We start from the raw sequence: 10,485 nt of genomic DNA on the forward strand, positions 1-10,485 counted from the left end.
ATATGTCTAAAATCTAAGTTTAAAAAATGATTACATATAATTAGTTTATATATAATGTTAAATTAATAAATAGTTACATTAAAAATTATATATAATTTTCATTAAATGGTATTACTTCGCGCATATTTTTCTTATTCTTACACAGAACATTTCTATTTTGTTCCTTTCTCTGTTCAGAAAAAATATATATATTCCAATTTAAGCACCCTATATATATACATGCATAATTTTTTCACAAATATTGCAAATATGTATGCATTGAGTGGTTTTATTGATCTTTAGCAGTGTGTATGCATTTTACTTCTATATACATATATACATATATAGAATTTAATACACGAGTAAAGATGTCATATATTAGTAAATCAAAATATGCGTAAAAAGATACATTATAATTTGTAAAAAGAACATGCCTTCTGTGTACACCTGATTATATATAGATCGAAATATATAATCCATTGTTATAGCCTGAAAAGATTTTTCAAATCCTTTAATTAGAATATTTTACATTAACATATGTACATATTACATGTGTACATACATACATGTGAGTGTGCAAATATATAAATTATATACATTATATATACATATATATATATATATATATATATATATATATATATTATATAATATATATTGTAGTATATATATGTATATATTTGCATATATAAAATCTTTATTCGCAGCCCTTTAGAAAAGAAATCTTTTTGTCATTAATATTTTTTTAAAGATTTGTGATTTATTATAAAACACTATTTTTCCTTCCTTTCTATACCTTTTCAAAAAAAGCATGTAAATGATAACATTTCTTTGTTTTCCATTATTGTGACAAATTTCATAATAGTTGTTATAAGTTAATTCGGTAAGAATTTTCTATGTATAAATGCTGTTTTCTTTTCACTATAAATCAATAATAATAATCATGACTGATATCGACAACACGAATACACAATTACAATAAAAAAACTTTTCTAGCTAGACATAATACACCATCAGATAACAAATTTATTGTGAAGACGGTGCTCTTTGAGACACGGCATTGAACAGAAGCGATTAGCGTTGTACTCAAAAGGCTCCTTGTTGGTCATATCAATGGCGCATTGGAAGCATCGCGAGATTACAGTGTATCCTTCGCTTAACATCCGATTCTGCGCGATTAATGCTCTCTGTATAACACAAAAAAAGAAGTAAAATGCCAAAACAAAAATTAACAAATGACATATTAATTATTAAAGAAATACAATTTATCATTTGCACCTTTTCTTTGTCGCTAAGATTAAGAAATCTCTGTTTTTCGTTTTCCTCCTGTTTTTTTATTTCAAATTCCTTTCTCTTGATTTTTTCCTTAAAACGTTTCAATTTCCGTTGCTGCCTCTTCTTTTCGATCTCCGCTTGCTCTATCTCATCGCTAAGCGGTCCAGGTATTTGAGACTATATAAAAAATAATACATGGATGTATTAAAACAATTACTAAATAACAAAGTTATGTCTGTTTTGATATTGATGGAACAGTCTATTATAAATATTTATTAATATTACACTACATACTTTTTGATAATTAAACTTGTCCGGATTAACTTCCATAAATCTTCTAAATGTATTTCTAGTCTTTTTATCATTAGCAGCAGCATAAGGTGTTTGCAGCTTTTTATTCTTATTACAAGGATCAGATCCGATTTCTAGCAACAACCTAAGGACAAACAGAGTTATGTAAATATTGTGCAAAATTTGCACAATTTTTTAAAATATGTAATAAACCCCCTCCATAAAATAGTACAATACACACCATACTTGTTCGCAATGTCCACCAAGTGCCGCTAAATGTAACATCGTATTGCCGTCCTCATTGGTATCATTAACCAATTTTGTTACGTCATCCGTGTTTACAGAAGTATCATTAGACGTGTCATTGACCGCAATATCTTTCTTATTCTGTTCTTCCTCGCACTCTTTAATTTTACTCAACAGACCATCGATCACTGAAGACAATAGATCGTTATCGCCTTGCTTACATGCAGTCCACAGTTTGGTTCTAGCATCCAACAATGCTTCATTGATTATCTGGGCTAAAAATAATACAATATAAAACACTTTAAAAAATGATAAAGTACGTAATTGATAAAATATTTTTTTATCCAACTTTAATTCTTAAACAGAAAATTTTTTTTAAACGATCTCTTTAAACTATCTTTATATAATATTCTTTAATTATTGTAACAAGTTACAAAATGCCACAAATTAATTTAATATAGTCATCTATTAAATAAATAAACCTTACCATCCTTTTTCACCTTTTTCTTCTGTCGATTAGCTTTCTTATTCTTCATATATCTTGGCACTGTATCCTGAAAAGCTTGTAAATTCTCGGAAAAATTTACTTCAACAATTTGTTCAATCAAAGGTATATCCAGAGGAAGTTGTGCATCCATTTCCGACTCGGAGGATGATTGAGCTAGTCTTACAATAATATCTGTAAAATAGTGAGATCTTTATATCAGTCGTTCAATAAAAATACATAGAAAAATATAACTAATATAAACATATTTATATAAACGACAATCACTTTTAAACACTGAATATAGTTTAGATTTCTGATACAGAAAAAATACTCTATTAACATATGATTCACATCAATAACATTTACCTGGTAGCGGTCGATTCGGACTTTTCCTTGGTTTCGCTCTATCTATATGACGGGAATTTCGGTGCTGCTTTTCTGGCGTAGACTGTGCTGGCGTTTTAAATTTATCGTTCTCCTGAGGACTACCGATACTACCTATGTTAGAATTACATTCGGCAGCGACATCTCCTTCTGGTATTTCGCTCATTATCTCCGGTTTCGAAACTTTCTTGCGTATGGGTTGTCGCGGAGAATTGGGAAAACAGTCGGTAAAATCTGCTGCTGAACCTGAAATAGAATATCGCATATTAAATGTACATATTAAATACATATATTAAATCTAGAAGATAAGTAATCGTTTACCATAAATCTCCATGGTGCTTACTATATCATATACTCTCTTGACTTCTCTAAACGTGGCTCTACGCGTGGGAAACGGCAGTGGTCTTATTCTAAAATTATTCTTATCTAAAGGAGGATTCTTGCCACCAAAGAGAACCATACGATTATGCGGTCCGACTGCTCGATACAAAACAGCCGCCGAATTGTTGATATGCATCGACCATGATTCCAGTATCTCTTGCACATGCTAAGAAATAATTATTGTTATATCATTTATAACTTGCCAAAATAATTTAATCGCATAAAGTATCAGAGATAAATCTGTAATTTATTTTTAATTTCTATACTCTTGAAAGTATACCTGAATAAGCGACGCTTCATTATATCTTCGCAAGCTGGCACCAGCACTCTTCGCGTGATTAGCATTCGTGCGAGAATTCTGAGCAAAGCCTTGTTTCGCTCGTACAGTATAAGAATGGAAAGTCTTATGCACAATAGGCTCGCCATCTGCAATAATAAACTCGAAGTAAACTCAATGTAATGATTATATATTCATAAAAAATATTTTTGATTCAAGATATGCGTACTTTGAAATACAGCCGCAGCAAAGTGTCCACCGCCGACCATGATAACCGTCCACTTTGACATTTTGCCACTGTCGAGTGCCTGAGAGATCATCTCACTGTCTTTCTCCGGAATGTCCTAAAACGTAATTGCATATCTCCCGATCTGGCAAGTAAAGAGCACGCCAAGTGACTCAAGGTAGACCAAATTTCAAGATAATATATGTACACATGTATATTAATTATAATATAAATATGTACATTTCTAAATGTGTCTCTAATTAATAATAACTTAATTAATAACAAACCTTCTTGTGATGTAATAAGCATCGGTAGATACTAAATATATTGCCGTCGTCGTTCTCAAAGAACACTTTAGTGTGACGACTAGCAACAACCTGCAGCTTCCGCTCCTTGGACACTTCCTCGCAGTCGGTGTCCGAAATGTCTGATTCAATTGCTCTCCCTCGTCTTTCCGACGTCTTTCTAGATTTGTTGGAACCGCTTTTACTAGCTGACTCGTTCTTGGTTTGCTCGTTAGATGAGGTCCTAGTCTCCGAAGTACCAGCATCGTCCTCATTTTCGGACTCTGCCTCGCTACCAGACAGACTAGACATGTCGCCTACAAAATTCGCACATGTCGTAGACATGTCGTACTGCCCTAAGCATATTGCCGTGTACTTCATCTCAGACTGTACCTTCGCCGACAATCCTGTTAAAGCTGTCTTCAGTAATTGATTTCAAGCCATTCAGATTTTGCTTAAGATTATAACGATGCCAATCCAGTTTATAATGGAGTCTCTGTTGTGGCTTATCCTCAAACTCAGCATTACAGTGAGAACAACACAAAGAGTCTGATACTACTAGTTGACACAATTCTTGTTCGCTATCAGGCACTGCAAAGCAGAAAATTCTATGTTATGAAATATTATTAAAAATGTTGATCCTCAATATTTTCTTTGCTTTATTCAAAATTAATTGATAAAAGCTTCAGAAATCTAAAAAATATAACATTGATTTTTTTATTTATCTTTCTACATCCCAAAGAAATTTCTATTATATTTGCGATTATCCTCACTGATTAACATTGAATGACTAATTTTTATTCTGATTATATCAAAGTTCGCACGCATTTCCAATAAAGATTAATTCTTATATTTTTACATAAGTGATACAAAATATTTAATTTTTGCAAAAATATTCCCAAAATTAATATGGAAAACATATAATTTTCTATTTATCTACTTATTTTCTATTTATCACATTATATTATTGTAATATTTATTGTAGCATATGTTCTTAAAATTCAACTTTTTGTAAAGAGCCAGAACTATCCTTAAATTTAAGATCAAACAAATGTGCTAATAAATATTTCAATACATATTTCTTTTATTTAAGCAAATTAATTATTTTATCTTCTAAACATCAACAAAATTTCATATTCTGATAAGTAATGTAATTATTTCTACATCGATCATTGTATATCGAGTCTTTCATCAGGAATAAAAATAGGTTCAGTGCTTTTCATATTCATCATATGCAATGATGTTCGTTTTTTCAATTATACCTCTCGCTTCTTCTATTGTTTCTCTTCCTCTCCATCGAGAGGCCTGTTTCTGTCTATTCATCCCGTCTAAAACGTGGAATGCTAAAACCAACATTAACATTCGCCTACGCAATTTAACCATCGGGAAAGAATATACGCGCTACATAATTTATCGATAATAAATCTTGTCTCTCGTCATTAATCCTCCTCCGAAATAGAGCGACCCATGTGTCGCGTAAGCTCCTGGGAAGCGAGCTTACCATAGGGAGACGGCAGTTGCATGCATCGCGCAACTTTGATCCCTTTGGTGATACGATCGAAGTCGTCCGGATTATGTATCTTGTAGGTTTGATGATCCTCTTTCGTATCCACTCCTTGCTGACAGAGAGGCTCAGTCTCGTTCGCCATAATCTGAGAGTTCACTAGGAGACGGACAGACGACGAAGGACGATGGAGGACGATAGCGTGGACGAGAAAAGTTGACGAATTATCACGCGAGGCAAGATATGGTACTGATCGTTTTTCGTTATCTGCGCAATTCTTTCGCGTCGTGGAGCGATTACATCCCCGGTGTATTACCATTCTGGAACACGTCGCCGTCGAGCGGGAAATTTAAATGGCCTCGTCAACTTTCATGGATATACATAGATATTGTAAAAAATAATGTATATATATAACTTAAATATTTATTTTAAATAGAATTTATTTCACAGAAAATTTTTGTTTTACATAAAAATGTTTTGCGTGTGTATACAATAATAAGATTCACAGTCACAGTTAAAGCACAACTTATATTACAAAGAAAAATACGTTTAATCTTATTAACATTAATTGTTTAAAAAATAAAACTTTTTTTAGTGCGTGTTTGTAATACTTATATGTAGAAGAAAGACAAAAAAAAGCTTTGTTTAATAAAAGTCAGTAGTTTCAAGCTTGATATTCACAATATCAAAGCTGCAATGTGTAAGTCTGTAGTTTTTAATTAAAGCTATATTTATATCAAAATAATTTGATATATTTAATATAAATACTACATTAATATAATCTAAGTAGCACATTCTTCGTTGCACCATTTTTTGTCCTACATTCTTAGCTACCTAATGAGAGTTCCATTGTTTTTAAAAAAAATGTGATGCATCACATTCAGAGAACAATACACATTAAATATATTAAATACAATATTACTGTATTTCCGACATAACAAAAATATGTTAGCCTTAAGCGTGCAAAAAAATATATGCCCTGCAATTGTATATTTTATAACGCTTATTCTAGCTTATCAATAAATATTATTACTTTATTAGATAATCAATCAGTCTTAAATAGTATTATATAGTAACTGTTCAAAATTTGGAAGCATGGAACAATGTACTTTGTACTTTGAAACTTTTGGTTGTATGTGTACTGTGCAATTGCAGCTGATTCAGTAGTTTCTACATAATTACATTATTAGTGTGATGATTAGTATATGAAATTATAGTAACACAAAATTACTGTAACACAAAATTTTTTTATATTAGTAATCATTTTGTATTAGTAATCATTCTTTGTATTATTAAATCATTTGATAAAGTCTCTAAATTTTAAAAAAGCTCTTCTATATTTTTGATTTTTCGTTTTGCTCAAGTAAAAGGTAAAATTATTTTCTGAAACATTACTGTAATGTAATGTTAAATTATGTCAATTAATAAAGAATTATATAAAATATACTGTAAGATTCCCTATTATTGGAATCTCTTATAGATCCATAATCTTCTTTCAGATATTATAAATATAAACCACTAATAAATAAGTCAACATCAATATAATAAATAAGTCACAGACAAAATAATACTAAGTAGACAAAAAAGAGACTCATCTTCCAAACTAGTGACATTTCCATCAAGTTAAAGACACATATAGATAAAAAATAATATCCCATTTAATGCACCAACTAAATAGTTTATCTGTATCCTTGAATTGTTGTCTATCCTGAAATACATACATACCCTGAAATACATACATATGTACAAATGATATTTAAAAAATGAAAATTTTGTCTATATACAATAATTTCTCAAATGCTGCAATTGTCACTTGATTTAATGGTACAATAATTATAGATAATGTATACATATATTAATAAGTATTAAATATTCTTAGTTTTTTTATATCAACAGTATATTTAAAAAAGTGCATTTAATTTGCGAAAAAATATTCTATTGCATATTTTTTTCCAATTAAAATACATAATCATAACTAATGAAACTCGAGACTTACCTCTGCCTAGAAGGACTGAAGGGGAATGGTGGATTAACACCGGGTATACTACTATCCTTATAAAGGATGAACCAACTGAAACTTGTTATCATAAGTCCACTCATCGTCGCTTTCATCAGCCAATTATATCTTTCATAAAATGTGACCAGCATATTACTAGCTGCTTCTGCATACTGATGACTGGTTTTGAGGAATTTTTCGCTGTCCGCTGGTAATTGTTTCACGCCGAATTTCGATAAAACGGATATATTCGGTATCGTATCGTACACTTGAGCGAATGTTGTTATTGACGGTAGAGAGTATTGATCGCTGATTTTCCATAACAAACACTTTCCTACAGGCAGAGTAACATGAGAAACTTGTATTAGCCACTTCAATTTTCATTACCAGTTGTAGCTAATCCTTCTCAATTTATTATAAATAAATTATTAATTAATATTTAATATTATAATTATAATTAATTTCATTATATTATATTATAATTATTATTAATTTTTAATAATAGCATTCATAGAAGAAGAAAAAATATTTGCCTTTTTTTTAGAGAATTATTTTAAATAAAGAAGTCTCTGATATTCTAAAAAGTAATATTTTAAATAAAGTGGCAATTAATTTAAGCACGGAAAGATAAAAAATAGAATAAAATATACTCTCTAAAAGTGAATCAGTGTATTATCACTGTAATCAGTGCTGTACTTATAACTGCTTGTAATCAGTGAGAATTTACTGTTTTTCAGTGATAATACACTGATTTGCTCTAGTGAAAATAGTATATATATTACTTTCACTAGCGTCAGCAGTTATAAGTATAGCACTGATTACAGTGATAATGCACTGATTCACTTTTAGAGAGTATGAAAAATACAGGAAGAGAATTTTTTCTTGTGTTTCACTTTCATTATCTCTCGACTACAACAATCAGGTATGTGCTTTTTCGAGCGATGACGCGACCTTCATGAACTCGGTCATGGGCGATGCAGATTTCGCATATAAATGCGTACGCGAAGAAATCTTGAGAGAGAGAGAGAGAGAAAGAAAGACTCGCGTTGCTCGTGATCCAAAGATTACTCATAAAAAGAAAAAAAAAACAGTCGCGTTTAAAAATATAATTCAAGAATACGCGTTATATGCGAGCGTTTAAATTTCTTTGAAATGTGAGACATGAAATAATAATCATTCAGTTTTTCTCTCTCTCTGTAGCTCGCTGTTTACGTACGTTTTATCATGTTGCATACAATAAACAATATTAGAACTCTGTGAAATGTGTATTAGATACAAATGAAGCTCACAAAGCCATTTTCTGCAAGGAAGAATGTTAAGTAATTTATTAATGTCTGTAACAAATTATATAGTTAATTTTCATATAGATATCATATAGATATTAAAAGATCATTAGAAGAATATTTTTAACAAGATATCTTAAGAATAAAATAACTCATAATGATGATATTGACACATAATATAATAAAATGTATGATAACCTATTACACATAAATATAAATACAAGTGTTAAATAAATAAATATAAATTAAAATAAATATAAATATAAATAAATATAAATATAAATTAAAATAAATATAAATATAAATAAATATAAATTAAAATAAACATAAATAAATTAAATATAAATAAATATAAATAAATATAAATATAAATGATATAGGAGATTTATTTTCAGGTTGTTAAGACAAAAAGCTTTTTGTCTTATGCAAAGCATTAGTGATTACATCAATAATTGAGAAATACAGATTTATTGATAACAAATATTAATTGAAACACAAAACAGCTTGTAGAAATGATTACTTTGATAAATTAATTATAAAAATCTATTAGATATGATTTCTTCAGCTACACAAATTCTTATCTTCTTTTGATGTTGATAAAATAACTACATTAATTTGCTTATGTATTAACAGAATATTGCAGCAATATTATTAATATTGTTGTAATATTACAACAATACTAATAATTACAATATTGCCGCAATATTGCAATATTCTGTGCTGTATGGAAAAGAAAAAGAAAGAAACTATGAAAATGTAGAAAGCATAACTGAAAAAAACATCCAATACACACAAGTATGAGAAATATTAAGTTAAAAGTAATGATGAATCAACTTCAATTTGTACATTAGATCGATAAAATATAATTATGTGCTAAATATTAATAATGATTAATAATATCAATAATTTATTTTTTTTTAAATCAGGACAAAAATTGTACGTTTAAGGAAATTTAAAGTACACTTAGAACGCAATGTATTTTTCTCATAGAATAATCCGCATCGTCGACAATCTGTCTTCCAATTGAACCAAAATAAAAATTGCGCATTTTGACAAATGAATCCCGGGGTCCTATCGGCGATATCAATCTATCGTTCGCGCGATAACGAGATGCTTCTTGTGGAAACGATTCAGATCGCTGGGAACAGAATCAAAACAAAAAAAGCGTTCGTTTAATAATTTAATTCTAACCTCTAATGGACCCGCGGCGCGCGAACGATTTGCATCGTCCACGATTTTTTCTCAATATAATCTCTTCCATCTTCGAAGAATTCTAATGAAATAAAAAAAAAAACACGCGAGTGACTTTCCCTCTACTCACCATAATTCGCGTATAATTTTCCTATAACGATGAAGAGCGAGAGCACTAAAAGTGACAGACTGAACGTCCATTCATTCAGGTGGATCTTCGTCCAGAATCTCGTCGGTTTCTCCTTCTGTATATCTTCGGCGAGATTACCGTTGCCGTTCGTTAATCCCATCGTATCCTTCTTCCGCTCGAACATTGTCGTCATCGTCGTCGTTGTCATTGTCATCGTTCGTCGATCGAACGTGCGGGACACGCACACACAATGTTACCGCACCAGCGTGAACCCCGCAAATGACAATCACGCCGCTTCCAAAAATAAAGGTGAATAAGACCGACGCGACGCGAGCGCGCATGCGCGGCCTACTTCGCGTGTCAGGAACGTACGCGATCGAGTCATCCTATTATAAATAATAAAAACATGCGATAAGAATGTCTAACTTTTACCCGGAAAGACAGAACCCGAAGAGAACATTTATAACATTTAATTTATATACCTTGATCTAAAGACATAAACGTAAAATGTCATTTGCTTTCTCATTCCACAAATTAACAGATTGACAAGA

At 30.6% G+C, this 10,485-nt stretch overlaps 2 protein-coding genes across 5 annotated transcripts; both read right to left on the reverse strand.

The window, feature by feature from the left end:
- Positions 1 to 665: 665 nt before the first annotated feature.
- On the reverse strand, positions 666 to 5,616 carry LOC105254574 (ankyrin repeat and zinc finger domain-containing protein 1-like). 2 transcript variants are annotated; one of them, XM_011263338.3, is made up of 12 exons: positions 5,332 to 5,616; positions 4,224 to 4,421; positions 3,834 to 4,147; positions 3,550 to 3,664; positions 3,324 to 3,469; positions 2,984 to 3,209; positions 2,645 to 2,908; positions 2,279 to 2,470; positions 1,787 to 2,066; positions 1,549 to 1,690; positions 1,258 to 1,431; positions 666 to 1,166 (listed from the first exon to the last, which is right to left on the reverse strand). In XM_011263338.3, exons 1-12 carry the CDS (start codon positions 5,477 to 5,479, stop codon positions 993 to 995), a joined length of 2,373 nt encoding a protein of 790 aa, XP_011261640.1. In that variant the 5' UTR covers positions 5,480 to 5,616; the 3' UTR covers positions 666 to 992. The 2 variants fall into 2 exon arrangements, with proteins under 2 accessions (XP_011261640.1, XP_011261642.1); XM_011263340.3 differs by having other exon boundaries at positions 5,093 to 5,616.
- A 1,145-nt stretch (positions 5,617 to 6,761) lies between these two features.
- LOC105254573 lies at positions 6,762 to 10,320 on the reverse strand. 3 transcript variants are annotated; one of them, XM_011263336.3, is made up of 3 exons: positions 9,935 to 10,320; positions 7,331 to 7,664; positions 6,762 to 7,060 (listed from the first exon to the last, which is right to left on the reverse strand). In XM_011263336.3, exons 1-3 carry the CDS (start codon positions 10,146 to 10,148, stop codon positions 6,958 to 6,960), a joined length of 651 nt encoding a protein of 216 aa, XP_011261638.1. In that variant the 5' UTR covers positions 10,149 to 10,320; the 3' UTR covers positions 6,762 to 6,957. The 3 variants fall into 3 exon arrangements, 2 of the variants coding, with proteins under 2 accessions (XP_011261638.1, XP_011261639.1); XM_011263337.3 differs by having other exon boundaries at positions 6,764 to 7,042; positions 9,935 to 10,309; XR_003122691.1 differs by lacking the exons at positions 6,762 to 7,060; positions 7,331 to 7,664 and adding an exon at positions 9,066 to 9,751 and having other exon boundaries at positions 9,935 to 10,118.
- Positions 10,321 to 10,485: the final 165 nt, after the last annotated feature.

This window comes from Camponotus floridanus, unplaced genomic scaffold (assembly GCF_003227725.1).
Source record: "Camponotus floridanus strain SB8 unplaced genomic scaffold, Cflo_v7.5 scaffold2, whole genome shotgun sequence".
NCBI lineage: Eukaryota > Metazoa > Arthropoda > Insecta > Hymenoptera > Formicidae > Camponotus > Camponotus floridanus.